Genomic DNA, 18,036 nt, shown 5'->3' on the forward strand with positions numbered 1-18,036 from the left:
AATTACACAAAATGCACCATTCTCAGCACAGGAATTAAACTTCATACCACTCACAAGCGAAACAAACATATACCACAAATTGGAAAGAGACAGAGCACCTAAAATCATTATGATTTTTGTTTGTCTTTAACCTCTGAAAAGGAGAGAGGGAGAGAGAGGGGGGCATTTGGGGAAAATGGGAATCAAAAGAGAGAGTCATCTGGGGAGAGAGACAGAGTGAATTGAAGTGGCGGCTGTCTGAGTTGGAGTAGTGGCATAATTGAAGTGCCAGTGGAGATGTCAGAGAGAAAGAGAGAGGTGAAGGAGCCCAACGTCGGTGGAGAGCTGAGAGAGAGGGACGCGAGAGAGATGGTTTGAGAGAGAGAAACGCGTCTAGATGGGGCTGTAAATAAACTAGTTCGTTCAACAACTCGCTCGATTTAGCTCAACCTAAACTTGAGCTCCATACTGTGCAAACCCGCTTGTTATTGTAAAAATTTACTCGATTAGTAAATGATACATACCTGACTCGATCGCTCGAAAAAACTTGATAAAGAGCTTGCGAGCTCGTTTGCCCAACTCGTTAGCTCATTTATATATATATTACTAAATACTAGTTATATAAATTTAAGTATGTATATTAGTAATTAAGTAATATATGGTATATAGGTTACTTACTATTTATATGTGTGTGTATTAGTTAACATATTAACTAGTTACTTCATAAACTAACATATTATCTAGTTAATTAATATATACCAAGTAAATAAGTAACTTAGTAAATATAATTAACTATAGGTTACTCAATATTTCTATGTATGTTATTTATATTATATGCGTGTGTGTTATATATTAATATTAACATACTAATTAGTAGAGCATCTCCAATAGTCAAATTTGACTATTATGAGCCATTTTTCATCTCCAACTGAATAACCAAACTAGCTTCTTCTTTTTTCTTCAAGTATAATTATATATTATACTTGTACTATAGTTAATTAGTGATACATAGTTTACTATATTTATAAATTGCTCACATTATCATATACTATAGTTTCCATTATCTAGTTATATATAATAATATATTATTAATTTGCTACCTATAGATTATAGTTATAGGTTATATTGTATAATGTCTTATATAGTTACTTATATATTTATACAATAGATGTCTAGAGGTTGTTTTAAAATTCGAGTTTGAACTCTGCTCGGATCCTACATTAAAGAATTTAATAGCCTAGCTCGAGCTTGATTAGTTGAGTACGGCTCAACTCAACTCGACTTAGCTTATTTATGATGACACATAATTTGGGAACTAACTTTTAAAAAAATTAATAAGTATAACACTTCTTAAAAATGAAATGAGAAATGTGAGATGGAACCTCTCTCCAAGTTATTAAGAACAAGGGTTCTCAATAGGTAGCTCAATCGGCTAGGACCACGCCTAATGAAGTGGAGGTCACTAGTTCAAATACCTCTCTTCCTCTTGTGTAGACATATCAAACAAAAAAGTCATTAAGAACAAGGAGAAATCAAAAGTAGAATATGGTACAGGAGAAACACTAGAGAGACCAGAATGCTCTCTAAAAATATCAAGGATTTAATTAAGAGAGATAATACGATTCTCCCAATTATGAAGCTGATGTGAGAAGTCCCATGTCGAGTTGATTGTGATTTTGAACCAAAATAGACAAATATTATATAGAAAGAATATAACAGCAGATTGCATTCCTTCTTATGGTCCAAAAACACTTGATCATTTTAGACTTTCCAATTCTTAGCATCTAAACCATGATTACACAATCCCATTCGACAAGTCATGTCTCCAAATTTATGCTTTCTATACCCAAAAAAAAAAAAAATACACACACATGGTATCAATCAAGCATAACTTCAATAATTAAAAAAAAATAAAAATAAAAATTATCATATATGCCTTTTGAAATTTGAATCCATTTAAATATTTGCCTTGTGCTACTATTGAATCCAACAAAATCTCTATACCTACTAAAAGGTATTTGATAACTTGAAACAAAGTGGAAATTAAAGACTAGGAAAAAAAAAGAAAAAGAAACACAGAGAAAATGAAAAGCTAGGGCAAAAGTAGTTTGTCTATTTCTCCATGCTCCTCTTCTTAACCAGTCTCCATTTCCTGATCTAATCCAACAACAAAAAGAAGAGAAGCCAAAAGTGGAGGTGTGGTGGTGACGATCTCAACCCAAAATGTCTCTTTTCTTTTCTTTTCTTTTTTTTCTTTTTTTTCATCTTTGACCATTTGTGCTAGAATTCGGCCTCCTAACAAAGCGCCCCTGCAAAGCCCCAAAACAACATAGATGAGACATTGTTTGACTGCATGAGATGTCCACTTTTCCTAAGAAAATTAGGAAAATATGGAAAACAAAAAGTATAAAAGATTTGATATAATATAAATGGATATAAATTTAATACAAACTGGGTCGTATAAATTTTTCTAACTCGGTCTTTAAAAGTGTCGTGTGTTTTTTGATCTTGTAAAAAGCGCAAACTATTTGAAAAAGCATGTACTTCTTACATGCTAAAAAACATAAGCGTATCAATTTCTTTTTTGGCATGATAGAACCACTAGAGTAAAATGTGTACAAGTTTGTAACATGGTAATTCAAGATTTAGCTTCAATGTTGTAAAAAAAAACAAGACAACATATATATTGTAGTTTTTTCTATAGTTTAAATTTAATTTTATTCTCTTTTTTATGAAAAACTTAGAATTATATCTGACCCATTGAAAAACTACGACAAATGTGCGGTAATTTTTTTATTTATTTTTTAACAACCCCTAAGCCAAATCACTTCATAAAATTTCATAAATGTATCAAACTAACAAATTATCACAGCATATGCCAATCAAAATTGGATTTTAATATTCATGCCCCTAAAATATATAGATTCTTAGGTCCAATCTCATTTGTTTCTTATTTTTGCAGCAACAAAAGTCAGTAAAAGATTTAAACACAAGATTCCTCTCACCTAATCACCACCATGCTTATGCTCAAATTATTTTATAAACCTAAATTATACTGTCGCTGGATTTAACAGCCTTGGGATTGTTTGGACCAGCCCCTATTTACTGATTGGCCACCAAGATTATGCATTGGCAGAGTGACAATTTTAAATTTGGATTGTGGTGACTCGGAAAAATCTATTAAAAAGGAAATTTTACAGCTCAAAACACATAATAAAACAGTTCGAATCGGCTGTAGACCACGCCTAATGAAGCGGAGGTCACTAGTTCGAATCCTCTCCTCTTCTCTTGGGTGGACATGTCAAAAAAAATAAAAAATAAATAAAATAATAATAAATAAAACAGTTTTTTGATGGGTCCATTTAGAATAATCATAAATTAAGTTGTTAAAATATATATGTTGAGAGGCATTTTGTGAGTTGTGTAGTTATGGGAAGCAAAATTGACAGTTTCTTGTTTTACATGTTTCATTATATTGTCATTAAATGTTTCGCTATCCCGGATAGAAAAATCCGTGACGGCTACCGTTCGTTTGTGGAAAAGGATCCTCTCCATTTCAAAATCCCTCCATTTCCTCCATTTAGTGCATTTTGAAGGGTATTGCATTTAATGCACTATCATCATGAAAATTTTTGGACAACATTACCCTTCAAAATGCACTAAATGGAGGAAATTGAGTGATTTTGAAATGGAGAGGATCCGTTTCCTTCGTTTGTATGAATTATAAGCGAATTTTTAATCCCTAATTCTAAGCGGTAAGGGGTGTGTCGGTTACCATTGGGTTTAAGCAGATTTTAACCCATAATTCTAAGTGGTATCCACCATCCACACATATGCAAGCAAAACGTGGAATATGGGTAGGCGAACCTACCCAAATAGTTGTCTTTACAAAAATATGTCATTTCGGGATTTAATCCCAAAAATTGGATTAAACTCATAAAAAGCTTTAATAAAAAAAAACACAGCATGGCCATGTAAACTGCAAAGCGGATGTCACAAGCGATTAGTACAAAACCCGCCTGCCCGCCTGCGATTTTGGGCAAATTCCACTCTCCTTGGCAAGCAGGCAATTACCAAAATGCGCCTTCTATAAAGTGCGGAAGTGGAATAAGGATATTATCCGCCTATATAGTGTAGTCTAAACTCCCAATATCTTATTATTTCTTATTTTACATGTTTCACAAAATTAGTGTGGCTGTCATATATATTTAGCGGCCACGCCACCGCACAACCACCTAAAAAATTGTACATGGACAATCTAAACCCTTAAAAAAATTAATATTAAGATAGTTTTTAAAAACACAAAAAATATTTTGTGTTTTTTTTTTGGAAAGCATTTTGGGTTTTTGAGAAAGAGTTTATAGTTTGTATTAAAAGTGTGTTAGCGGTTTGAGTCTCATCGAAAAATCCATTTCACTAACTATTATATTAAAAAAAAAATTTCTCATTATATATATATATATATATATATACATATCACTATCTGATTAGCTATAATGGCAATTGTCAAGCATAGTTGGCACCAAAAGGTACAGTAATTAATACATAATTAAAGGGACCCACAATTATTAGCCAAGATTCTAGTCAGATTATTATATAAACGTCAGTTTTATTTTTTATTTTTTCTAAAAAAAGAAGATATCATCATTCATTAACATTCTATCAACAATGAGGATTTCGTACCTTCATTCTGGGCCGTCTATCTGCGTTGACTTTTCGAACCTGGTACCTGATCTTCTTAGAGAAGAGACGCGTACGCCGCTTTTCCTTGTAGCGAAGCACGCTAGCTTCTCTCACTCCGTCCGAAAATAAGTCTATTTGCGCGAGCCTGGCCTGCCCCAATGAAAGTTAAGAGGAAATGATTCAGTGCTCTGCATCACAATAAGCCATCATAAAATCACGAATCAAGGACAGTTCCGTCATTTTCATATACATTCTAGTCAATGCCAGCACAGCAATATGGGACTCAGAAAGAGACCAATTTTTTTTTTTTTTTTTTTTAATTTCTTTTTTCTTTTCTTTTTTTCCTTTAACAAAAAAGTTAGATTATTATTATTACTTAAGGCTATAGAATCTGGGCATAATTGGACTACAAAATCCCTTTTGGGTCTATTGGTTGGTATAACCAATAATTACTAAAAATAATTTAAGGTTTGAAACTAAAGAGAAAAAAAGAAAAATAATTTAAGTTTTTATTGCCCATGGAAAAGGAGATTGACAAGTGAAAAACAAAAGAAAGAAAACAAAAACAAGATTGAAAAAAACAAAAAAACAAAAAACAAAAAAGAGTGAGGACTACAGAAGAACAGGTTTGTTTCCAGGTTTCAACAATGTTGCAAGTTCTTGGATTTGTGTTTCCTGGCGGGAGATAAGAAACGTACAGAGACATCATTTCCCGGCAATTCGAAGCCCGGAAAATCGTCGGAAAATGGAGACCCCCGGTCGGACCAAGCGTTCAAAACCTCATCAAAATTCAGTTTCAACAGCAACCCGGAATTGGGTTTGGGAGTTGAATTTTCTTTGGGCAATTCCTTGTTCTTCAACTCCATGGCCGGCGGCTTTTCGACCTTCTTTTTCTTCTTCTCTGCGGAACCTGATGAATGCCTGTGGAATTTGGGAGAGATTTGGCGGACATCCACCACCGGAAAACTCCACCAGTTACCCTCATCAACATGTCTCAGAGCTCTCACTCCTCCACCCCTTCTCATCCCAAAACCCATTTCGAATTTCCCGCCAAAACCCAATCCCATTGGAATTGGATTCCCGTACCAGGAATTCTTTTGGCCACCGCTACAAGAATCATCTACCGCATCGGTACCCACACTCAGATTCCCCATAATACTATCGATTCCCTCCTCGATTTCCTCATCGAGAATCGATTCCGCATCGAAATCCTCCTCGTACCCATCACACAACTCCAAAGAATTCGCCTGGAAATCGACTTCCCCTGGGCTCTGGCATGGCTTTTCGCAGAAATTCGCAACCTTGGATTGGATTTGGAAACTGGGTTTTTCTTGGATTGGTTGGTGGAGCAGGAAACCGGAGCTGTCGATGACCCGAAAGGGCAGAAGCAACTCGGACGACTCGGCCAAGAAAGACTCATGTTGTACGGTGAATTTGCGAGGCTTTGTGAGGTGTTTGGGGGAGAAGATGTTGGGATAGGCCGTGGAGAGGAGCGCTGCGGCTTCGTTGTAGGTCTGGTTGGGCCGCTTTCGAGAGGTTCGGGGTTTTCGGGTGGAGATTGCGAGCGGGTAATTGCTCGATTCCGACAGAGTCGAAGAAGGGGAAGAAGAGTGCGAGGTTCTGGTCGATGTCGACGGGGATTTCACGATGTCGAGGTCGAGAGCATAGGTTCTCCCGCTGCCTCCGCTTAGACACGAAGACATTTGTGGAGAATTTTCCGACAAGAAAGTTGAAATTCAGCTGAAATTGGAGGTCTAAGACCCAAATTCAGATTCAGGATTTGAAGAAATTTCAGTGAGAATTTCGAGGTCTCAAGACAATTCGATAGCTAAAACAGAGCAAACCTGTAAAAAAAACTGAACGAAGAAATCCCATTTCAGGAACAAGCTGAAGTCTGCAGAATCAGATTGTAATTCAGAGCCCCAGTTGAATTTTCTTACACCAGTTTCAAGAAAAGCTCGAAACTTGCTACACTCTTTGCTGAGAACTGGTAAAGCCAAAAAAAAAAAAAAAAAAAAAGGGAAAAAGTACAAAACCCTAAACCCTGGAAGTACAGCCAACAAAAGTTGTTGGCTTAAAAATAGTATGAAGAAAAAGCCAAGAAAAAGAAGATATATATTTATTAGAGGAACAGACTAGAACCCTATTAAAAAAATAAAATCTTGATATATATATATATATATATATATATATATATTTTTTTTTTTTTTAAAAAAAGTATCAAAATCTTCAGCAAAGTCTATGAAAATAAAATAACCAAAACAAAAACAAAAAATAAAAAACTCAATCTTCAGAAACCAAAGGTCTTAAAACTCAATTGTTCCCTGAAAAAAGCAGAGGAAGTTGCATCCTCTGAAAAAACAGGGCATCCCAAAATCCAAGAGAAGATGAAGAAACCGAAACAGTGATGAGAGTGGGTATTGGTCAAAAACGAAAGAGAAATATCTGAGAAGGGAAAGTTACCCAATAAGGCAACCAGATACTCTGAGTATACACAGAAATGGAAGCATGAAAACTGGGATACAGAGAGAGAGAGAGAGAAGGATAGGAAGAATTAAGAGATGATGGTAGGTCACGAGGAGGAGCAGATAAAAGGAAAAGTTCCGTTAGGAGCTCTGAACTTATAAACACGCAGAGGCTCTCTTTGTGGACCGATGGATTGCAGGGTTTTGTGTTGGAGTGACAGAGATGAGACCAGAGGAAGAGACAATGCTCTGTTTCAGCAGTTCTCGCTGTGGGACCACTTTGTGTTTTCCTCCCTTTCTTTTTACCTCTTCAATTATTTTATCTTTCTCATTTTACTATATTGACCTTCCTTTCTGTTTTTCTTTTCTTCTTACTAATTATTTTGCCCCTCTCTCTCTCTCTCTCTCTCTCTCTCTTTTCCCTTTTATGGGTGAATTAAAATCGACCCATTTTGATAAAAGTCTTATTATGTATATTTAATTAATATTATTGCAAAAATCCGGTCGAGTACATTCTTTCTTTTTTTTTTTTCTTATTTAAAACAAATATACATAGCTACTTTATGTAAGCATTATAATTTATGTATTCTTTTTTTAATTTTTTTTTCTCTCTTCCCTCTTGGTAGTTTAAGAAAATAATATAAAAATATTGGAAAAATAAATATTTAAAGAAAATATAAAATCTGTTGAAATTTGTATTAAAAAATTAGTAGATAAATTAGAAAATTATGCTCTTTAATTAACTTATGCCCCCTAGAAGAAAATATTTAAAATATATTGGGTGGATGGGTGGGTGGGGGAAGGCAACCTACTATTTTATTAATTGGTTAAAAATATGCTAAATACTATTTTGGAGTTATTATTAATTAATTTTAGTTTCAGCATACAAATGTATTACGTGTTTTTTTTTTCTTTTTTCGTAAATATAAAATGTATTTTATGTTATATCTTATTCTGTCAAGAGGAATTGCATAAAAATCTATTTGGAATTGCGTTTGAAAAATAGAGTTCTTAAGTCAAAAAGAACTTTTGGACAAAAGCTTCATTTTTAAGTTTTTGTCAAAAGTGCTTTTTTTTTAAAAACCATTTTTAAGCTTTTTAGATCATTAAAAACGCTTTTAATTTTTTTATCAAACAAATACTTTTTTCTTTAAGCTAGCTTTTTTGTGTTAAAAATATTTTTAGATCCCTCAAACGCAATCTCAAACAGACTATAAGGATATTTCAATGCATATTTATCAATTTTTTTTTTAAAACCTCTTCTTTGAAGGAATTCATTTGTCTAAATGTGTTTGTAATAATAAATAAGATTATGCCCTCGTGCTTGTCCGGTGCAAAAAAAATTTGGCTAAATACAAAACCCCGGCTTGATTACCACTTAAAACTTTTTATTTTTTCAAATTGTAATGACGTGGAAAATAAGTTTTATTGGTTAATAAATATACAATATTTTTTTCAGCCGTTCGATTTTAATTTAATTTAATTTTATCTCCTTTTTTTTTATGTAAAACTTAAAATTAAATATGATTGCCTAATATGATGTCATCCATTAGCAATTAACCTTAGCCGACATAATTTATTATTATTTTTTTTAAAGAAAAAGGGGAAATAGTGAAATTTTAGGAAGATGGGTATTTTGGTAATCCTGGTGACGTAATCCTAATCATGGGCAAGCAGGAATGTCCCCGGTAGGATTTGCAAGTATGCCACCCATACCTCCTGCAAGAATTCTCCAGATCTTATTATGGAAAGGGTTTCTTATCTGGTGACATGTCAAGCAGGAATTGGATAGTTGAGATTTTTAGGGCTTCGTAGGATAGTTAAGGGGGGGTTGGCGAGGTTTCACGTGTATCAAGGACGGAGGTGGGCTTTTGGATCCTCTCAAAAGAGCAATGATTTGAACCTTTTTGGTGTCTTTTGCATTCTTATTTGTGGCAGTTGGCACTCATACGTTCGGCTTATTGGGATCAATGGCTTCTCATTACATAATTAATATTTAAAAAATAATAATAATTTAAAAAATAATTTACATCAATATTTATTTTTATAAATTTAATAAATCAATTATTAAATTTAAAGACTCATTAAGATTCCATACAAATTTATTAGGATTACACCCGCTAATGCGGTACGAAATATTTTAAACGTATAATTAGAATTTTCTTATATATATATATATATATGTTATGTTGTAAGTCTGAATCATTAATAGTAAAATATAGCCGTATTTTTGTGGATGCAAACATATTGTTGAACCACGTAAATCTGTGTGTCAATTCTATCTTAATCTCTTTATTTTCAATTTCATATTATTTATCATTGTTGTGTACAGTATCAACTTTTCCTAACGATCATTTTTTTTTAAAAAAAAAATTTCTAACAAAAGATGAAACATAGTAAATTTTAGTAATTCATGAAGTTTACCATAAGAGTAAATGAATAAAGAGAAAAGAGACAAAGGTGTGAAAGTTCCCATTTTTTATAAAAATCAAGACACTAGTTGAATTTATTTAAAAAGTAATAATGAATTCGTTAAAAAAAAAGAAAAAAAAAATTGATTGGGACTAATCGGAGATTAAATTAAAATTTTGCGGGGGAGAATTCAACACGGTAGCAACTACCATGCGTTGTACTCACGGGCCTGGCACAGGTGCACCCACGTAAATAAATAAAATAATATAATATAATATAATATAAAACGACAAACTCCATGAATAAATGTGGTTTCTACCTTCTCCTTGTCTTAGGTTCTTTTTCTAAGATATTTTCCCCACATATCTTCATATTTCACTGCTAAATCTCCAATTGTAGATACTTACTTCTCCTGTAAAAAAAATAAAAATTAAAGATATTATTATTATTATTAACATTATTATTATTATTAATATCTCAAACTATCATTTAGGCTTTGACCCCAAATAAAAATCTTGAAGCTTTTTTTTCCTTTTTTCTATATAAAAACTTTGATTAATTGGTGGGCTATAAAATTTAATTTAATTTAGGAGTACATCAAGCGAAAACTCCCCTTCACAACCACCAGATTAGAGCTGAAAACAACATTCAAATTTTGGAGTTGTGCAAAGCGCACGTTTCATATAGATTAGATAAGACTCCGATTTTGCCAACGGGTGTAACCCTAAGAAAATATTTGCGTCAAAGGGAATAAAAACCTTAGAAGTTATGGAAATGTCACAAAACGCATTTACCACTTAAGCTAATCCCTTGAGTTTATTTTGCTTACCATTTGTCTTCTATAAAATCAGTTTTAGACAACAAATCAAATAAACAGCCAATTATATTATGACAGAAATTTCCTTAGGGTTCTCTACTCAAATTTCATGAAATTCGAGAAGAAAATAAGAAAGGGTCGAGGGGCCTAGGTATCCCGGGCAACCCGGGGTGCGGGGCCCACTTTCTCAGAGCACTCGGGGCCCTCCAAGTCTCCAACCCTCTAGTCTTATTTTTTGCTCGAATTTCATAAAATTTGGACGGATTAGAAGATATTCGAAAGTTAGAGAAGTGAGGGTATAATGGTCATTTCATTATTATGGTTGCTTTTAAGGCACAAAGTTTGAAATTTAAAGTGGGAATTTGACAAGGGCATATCCTTTTCGTTTGGCCAGAGAAGCACATCCCCTGATTGTATTGAATGAATACTTTTTGCCAAATACCTTATCTTTACAAGGGGTGAGTTGGAAATACTACAGCCTCTGAAATGGGATAAACACAAGCATATGAGTTTCTAGGACTGGAAATTTCATGATACACGTCACCCATTCTTTTGAACACCAATTAGCCCTCTTCTTATGTTATCACATTTATCTTCAACATCACATGATAAATATTGCAATAGAAAGAATGGGGTGCTAAATCTTTGCACCTCTCTTTTAGTCTTCATTCTCCTTATCATATCATACAAAAACCCAATTACTTTAAGACATTTGGCTCTCTAAGTATCATTCCACCCTACCTAATATGAAAAATAAAATAAAAAGAAAACAAATTGACTATTAATTGGATTTCAGGCTCTTTTGGTTACCATACACGGGGGCGAAAAGTAAGATACGGTGTTAGAATATTTTCATTTTAAGTCAAAGAGGTGACAATTCGTGCTTATGTGTCAATGTATAGGTATAAAATTATATAAATCAACCATAATCTGACCAATTTAATTAAACATTTAATTCAAACCCACTAATTTCATGTTGGGTTCATATTAGATTCGTAAATCGTGTAAAAAATTGTCAGCTCTTACGTCGTGTGTTGGAGCCGGGTCATGTCAAGGCAATGGTGTAAGACTACATAAGTCAACTTTAACTCGACCCATTTAATTAAATGAGTTATACCCCTCAATCTTAATTTTCTAATTTCGTATTGGGTTCGTATAAAAAATTATTAGCCCTATTAAGCTCTAAACTTTCTTGAATTCCTGTCATCAATTCCCTACCTTCTCTTGTCTACTTCACCTACCACAATCTCCCTATAAATTGATCATGTTACTCAATCATGATATACAATTCAATACAATAAAAATGTAGCCTTTAGCATCTTTAGTAGCCTCACTAAAATAGCTTTTTTAGCCAATTTGCTGAAAATGTAGAAAACGTGTCCAGCAACATAGCTAAAAAGGTGAAGAAGGTTTGGTGAGTGAACAATACTCACAAACAATAATGAGCACTATTAAATCTTCAAAATAATAAACAATAATTTCTCTCTTATGCCTTTACTTTTTTATTTTCTTTCTGTCACAAACACTTCTATCCTTTTTTTTTTTTTTTTTTTTTTTCAACACACTAGAAGAGCACTAGAAGGCGGAAGATCACGCCCGGCACCATGACTTGCTCCAATTGATGTTGATGGCATGGAAAAAAATCTAGTTGCTCCAAAAGCAAGGTTTAGACATCTCGGAGCCTTAGGTCCCGTTTGCCAACAGCGCGGAACGGCATTGTAGCTGGAACGGTATTGTTCCAGCTACAGAGCCATCTCATATGTGCAGGCTGTGTAGTCAAAAATTGCACACAGTTTTCAATAACAAAACTTAAATTATTCATATTTCCCACACCCCAACCAACAAGTAACCGGATAATGACAACTTAAATTATATATATATATTTTAAGTTTTTTAATATTTTTCATTTTCATTTATATATATATATAAAAATGAAAATGAAAAATATTAAAAAACTTAAAAAAAAAAATAAAAAAAAAAAAAAAAAAAAACCCTGGAGAAACAAATCGGGGTGGCTCCTTGGCCAAAATGGGGTGGTCGAACCACCCCATTTTTGGCCAAGGGGGTGGCTAGAGTATGGGGGTGGTTCGACCACCCCCATGGCCAAAGGGGTGGTCCGGCAACCCCCAAAAGACCAAAAAAAAAAAAAAAAAACCGGGAAGGGGGGAGATCAAGTGCATTTGGGGGTGGCCGGACCACCCCCAAGAGGCTGGGGTGGTTTCGGCCACCCCACACCGGCCGAAGGGGTGGCAAGACCACCCCCCTTGGCCATGGGGGTGGTTCTATCTCCACTCGGAAGATCTATCTATCTCCTTCGAGGCCCTATCCATCTCCTTGGAGACCCTATCTCTTTTGAGGCTTAAATTCCCTCAAGTAACACTGCCAACCCCTTTTCCACCACAGATCACTCGGTTCCAGCCTCCATCAACTGCTCTCATCCTTGGATCCGCCCCATTTTTTAAGTTTTTGGTTTTTAATTTTTTTTAATCAGATCTAGAATTTTCAATAAGTTCTACCTTCACATGTGCCATCCCACTGTGATCTTAGGTCTCTCCTCTTCCTTTCGCCACCAACCGTGCCTCCATCTACTCTCCACTCACCGACGCGTGGCTAGCTTTTTGCAGCACGTGCTGCCTGTCACGGCCTTCTACTGCTGTCGTCGGTCTACTGCGGTGGACCCCTGCCATACCCCAGTACTCATTGCTGGCACTTGGTCTTCACGCGCCAACAAGTGGCTTACAAACGTCGGGCCACACTGCCTTCCTCCGCCATGCTCACCACCGGGGTTATTGTGCCGTGTTTGCTTTTTTAATTTTTCTTGTATTTTTATATTCTTGGTATTTCTTTTTTTGCCTAGTTTTTTTTGTACTGGCTTTGTTTTCTCTCTTCGACAGAGTTTTCAATCTTTCTACCGACTACTAATGGTCGTGTTTGGTTGTCTCAACCGATTACTAATGGTCGTGCTCCCGGCTTATATTCCTTGTATGGAATTTTGCATTTAACTGCCCTAGTTGGCAGTATCAGTTATTTTGAAGGGCCGGATTATTTATTTGATCAATTCCCATCTGTTCTCATGAAGGCTCTGACGCCTTTGTTTTTTATTTTCTTGTAATTTTCCTTTTCTCTTCCCTGCATTGAATCGGGCTTATGTGTTGCATGTGAGTCCAAATTTAATAAGTTTCATTATTACTTTAAAAAAGGGAAATGAGTAATTTCTAAACAATGATCAAAAGGAGAATGAGGCAGTGGCAAAAACTGACTATTTTGTGGGGCTGACATAGAAAAAAACATGACAAATAAGAATAGATATACATTCAAAAATACAGATGTTTAAAAAAAAATAATTAAAAAATAATATTTAAATGAAATAGTAAAAGTAAATAATTAAAATGGTAAAGCGGGAACTAAAATAGAGAAAAGTAAGTTTTGACTATTTTAGTTAGTAAAATTTGGTGAGATTACTAAAGATGCTATAAGAATAATAATTAACGATGAATGTAAGTCTCTAAAGCTAAACCACCCAAAATCTATTTGTATTCTCTTCTTTTCTTAGCTTCTGCTTTTATTCTCCTATTTTCTATTTTCCATAATTTCTACAATAAGTTTATACAATAGAGCACATCCAAACCTACAAGCGAAGACTCAAGAATTCAGGCAAATGCCTTGATTGCAACTAGTTGTGGAATTTTCTCCTTAATTACAACTTTATCAAGCAATCATGAGATTCCAAACCATTTTTTGTAATAGTCTACGTATGTTTGTGACTCTCTCTCTCTCAATATATATATTTTTTTATTATTTAGAAGTGGTAATTTGTGTTCGCGTATCGGGTTGGTCGTGTCAAGCAATAGCGGGGCCAGCATTTAGCTTCATGAGGTCAAGATTAAAAAAATAAAATAGAACAAAAATGATTACATAATATAATTAAGAAAATGGTTAAACACCTTTGACCTCCTGTGGTTTAACAACTTTATTTTTTGTCCTCTCAGTTTTGTTTTGTATCATAACTGGTACCTCGATTATGGATAAATACGAAAGTTGTACCTCCATCAAAAAATTAACGAAAATCCATGTCAGCTTCCCTAAAAACTTGACACGTGTCTATATACCTAGTTAAAAATATTTTTTTAAAATTAAAAACAAAAAAAAAAATTAAATTAAATTAATTTTTTATCAAAAAAAATAAAATATATATATATATATATATATATATTTTTTTTGGAAAAGGGGCCGGAAGCCACCCCATTTTGCCTTAAAGGGTGGCCGGCCGCCCTTGTGGGTGGTTCAGCCACCCCCAAGTTGCAAAATGGGGGTGGCTGCCAACCTTTTTTTTTTTTTCATTGGCCTTTTGTGGTGGTTCGGCCACCCTAGATCAGCCGGTCTGGGTGGCCGAAACCAACCCAAGCCAAACGGGGCCACCCCTAATAGCCTTGGGGGGTGGTCGAAACCACCCCCATTTTGCTGAATGGGGTGGCTTTCGCCCACCCCTTTTCCATTTTTTTTTTAAATTTAAATTTAATTAAATTTTTTTAAAGTTTTTAATTAAATTTTTTTAATTAGGTATATGGACACGTGTCGAGTTTTTAGGGGCGCTGACGTGGATTTTCGTCAATTTTTGAACAGAAGTTTGATGGAGGTATCATTTCCGTCTTACCCATAATAGAGGTACCAGCTCTGATACAAAACAAAACCGAAGGGGCAAAGAATAAAGTTGTTAAACTACATAGAGCAAAAAAGTATTTAACCCTTAAGGAAATAAATAAAAAATTCAAAACTATTTAATTATTATTTAAAACATAGAAATATATCTTTTAATTTATTTTGTCATGCTTAACGTTAATTCATTCAATTGGTCTTGACGAATTTTTATATTTTGAAATCGTTGCATGATTTTTATCTATATTTATAAACATATAATTTAAAAGAGTAATCTAAATATAAAATTTTACCTAGACATTTTTATTATTTTAAAAATAAATGATAGTAAAAATGTAATTATATACCTGAAAGTTTTTAAGAATGAAAAATTGTCAAAAAAAAACAAAAAAAAAATTAAAAAGCTATAGAACAATTTCGTTTTGTATTTTTTGCCTCCTCCGCCGTAGGGCTGTATGTATTATTTATAATGATAAATAGATTGTTTTGTTTACAAGATCAATTATTGATAGAAACCAAATTCTATACAAAATTGTTTAGAGAGGTAGTTCACTTCAATTCTTGTTCTTGCAAGAATTTTTGTTTGATCAAAGGTAGGACTTTGTCATTGTCTTTAACACAATCTGTTGTATGTGATTTATCTGATCCAATACGCCCCCTCAAACTCGACGTGGCCATGCTAATGTTGAGGTTGGATTTGAGCAGCATGAACTTCTGTGAAACTAGAGGTTTTGTAAAGATTTCAGCTACTTGGTCTTTCCTTGAGATGAACTGAATATCAAGTTCCTTGCCAGCCACTAAATCACGAACAAAGTGATAGTCGATGGCAATGTGCTTTGTTCGTGCATGGTACATGGGATTTTAGGAGAGAAACGTGGCTCTGATATTGTCACAATGTAAGACAGAAGGACGGTGTATATGGAAACCAAGTTCACATAGAAGAGCTTGAATCCATACCAATTCGGCTGAAGCATTTGCTAAAGCTTTATACTCAGATTCTGTGCTAGATCTTGACACCGTGGGCTACTTTTTTGAACTCCATAAGAGTAGATTTTTGTCGAGGAAGGCTTGAATCCATACCAATTCGGCTGAGGCATTTGCTAAAGCTTTATACTCAGATTCGGTGCTAGATCTTGACACCGTGGGCTACTTTTTCGAACTCCATAAGAGTAGACTTCTATCAAGGAATGTACAATATCTAGATGTTGAGCGTCGGTCATCGGGGCATCCCGCCCAGTCAGAGTCTGAATATGTTGTCAGATAATGCGAGGATGAGTGATATATTGAGAATGTGTAATCACTTATGAACTTTAAATAACGTAGGATGCGTTTGACTGCTATCCAATGGGTGTCATAGGGTTCTTGCATGAATTGTGATACTTTGTTTACTGCAAATGAAAAATATGTCTATGTGATAGATAGATATTGAAGGGATCCCACTGTGCTGTGATTTAATGAAGGATCGGTGATTGTGGAGCTATCAAACTTGCTTAAAGGAGAAGAAGCTAACATTGAAGATGATCTTGGCTTGCCAAATATCATGTTTGTTTTTGTTAGCAGATCATGTATGTACCGTTGTTGAAAGAGATGAAGAGCATCTTTTGTCCAAGCAACGCCTAAGAAGAAGTGCAATGCCCCAAGGTCTTTGATTGCAAAGGAGAGTTGCAGATTAGCAATAAGTCTTGGAATAGCCTCTTGGTGGGAGCTTGTGATGATGATATCATCGACATATATTAAAACAAAGATAGTAACACCATTGCATTTGTAAATAAATAGAGAGGAGTCAGATTTAGAACCTTTGAACTTTTGTTCCTAAAGTCATGAACTCAAGCGATCAAACCAGGCCCTTAGTGCCTGTTTTAAGCAATATAAGGCTTTGTGCAGTTTGCAAACTGCATTGGGGAAGCTAGGATGAGTAAATCCTGGTGGTTGGAGCATATAGACATTTTCCTTAATGACACCGTGTAGGAATGCATTGCTAACATCAATTTGATGAATACCTCAATTTTGAGTGACGACAATAGTAAGGACAATGCGTATAGTGATAGGTAGGGCTGAAATTTAAAACCGCCTAACCGCAACCACTATAATTGCTAACCGCTAGCCGCCTAACCACTTTGAAAGCGGTTAGTAACAACCGCTAACCGCCTAAGCGGTTGCGGTTAGCGGTTAGTGGGTTTTGGAAGCCCGCTAACCACTTTTTTTAAAATATAATATATATTTATATTATATATATAGTTCATATAATAAATTACAATATGTTGTTGTAGCATAGTGGTACATGCGCCAGTTTTTCAACAAGACTTCCGGGGTTTGATTCCCCCTAACCTCAGTTTTATTATTTTTAATTTTTTATTATATAGAAGTGCAAAACAACGTCGTTTTTCACTTCTATATATTCCTCTCTTTTCTAACGCTAAACCTAAATCCGAAGCTCCTTGCATCTACGGCTCTACCTCTCAACTCTCAAGCCTACCTCACTCTCACACACTATGCAGCATCACTGCATTAGAAAAATCCAGATTTCTCTCTCTCTTCCTCCATATTGACACCATCTCTCGTCGCTCCCTCTCTCAACTCGCCGTCTCTCGTCGCCAAGCATGGTAAGTTTAGTAATTTGATTTTGATTTTTACACCATTTACACAAGAAAATGTTTATTGTTTGCAACAACTTAGAAATCGAACAATAAAAATTTGTAAATAAATAATATGATGTCCTCTATTTTATTTTCGTAGTTCACTTGGTTTACAATTCCTTCAAAATTTGTAAGTCCAAATATTTATTTTTTGCTAAATAATAATATGATGTCCTCTATTTTATTTTCGTAGTTCACTTGGTTTGGCTTATTTTTTGACTGGGACTTTGTTATGCAAACGAAATCAGAAGAAAATCAAAATGAAATAGAAAGAGGGAGAGATTTGAGCACTTCTAGGGGTCGTCCTTCACAAATTGCAGAAAGCAATTAACTGAATTATTTCTCGGTGAGTAGCCATATGGCATCTACATTGATTTTATATAGGAAA

General features: G+C 34.6%; 1 protein-coding gene across 4 annotated transcripts; it reads right to left on the minus strand.

The window, feature by feature from the left end:
- Positions 1-1,885: 1,885 nt before the first annotated feature.
- CIA2 (chloroplast import apparatus 2) lies at positions 1,886-6,825 on the minus strand. 4 transcript variants are annotated; one of them, XM_059604060.2, is made up of 3 exons: positions 5,361-6,823; positions 4,663-4,812; positions 1,886-2,288 (listed from the first exon to the last, which is right to left on the minus strand). In XM_059604060.2, the coding sequence occupies exons 1-3, from the start codon at positions 6,363-6,365 to the stop codon at positions 2,241-2,243; spliced, it is 1,203 nt and encodes a 400-aa protein (XP_059460043.2). In that variant the 5' UTR covers positions 6,366-6,823; the 3' UTR covers positions 1,886-2,240. The 4 variants fall into 4 exon arrangements, with proteins under 4 accessions (XP_059460043.2, XP_059460047.2, XP_059460046.2 ...); XM_059604064.2 differs by lacking the exon at positions 1,886-2,288 and having other exon boundaries at positions 4,671-4,807; positions 5,361-6,824; XM_059604063.2 differs by lacking the exon at positions 1,886-2,288 and having other exon boundaries at positions 4,710-4,850; positions 5,361-6,825.
- Between the last annotated feature and the right edge of the window lie 11,211 nt (positions 6,826-18,036).

Source organism: Corylus avellana, chromosome 9 (genome assembly GCF_965113065.1).
Source record: "Corylus avellana chromosome 9, dhCorAvel1.hap1.2, whole genome shotgun sequence".
Classification (NCBI taxonomy): Eukaryota; Viridiplantae; Streptophyta; class Magnoliopsida; order Fagales; family Betulaceae; genus Corylus; species Corylus avellana.

Bases quoted from the DNA above. Each gene is read 5' to 3' on its own strand.
- CIA2 (XM_059604060.2), bottom strand. From the start codon at position 6,365: ATGTCTTCGTGTCTAAGCGGAGGCAGCGGGAGAACCTATGCTCTCGAC. The intron at 4,813-5,360 runs GTACGTTTCTTA...TCATTGGGGCAG, and splicing joins TGCCGGGAAATGATGTCTCT to GCCAGGCTCGCGCAAATAGA. The intron at 2,289-4,662 runs GTACGAAATCCT...GGGGCTTTGCAG, and splicing joins ATAGACGGCCCAGAATGAAG to GGGCGCTTTGTTAGGAGGCC.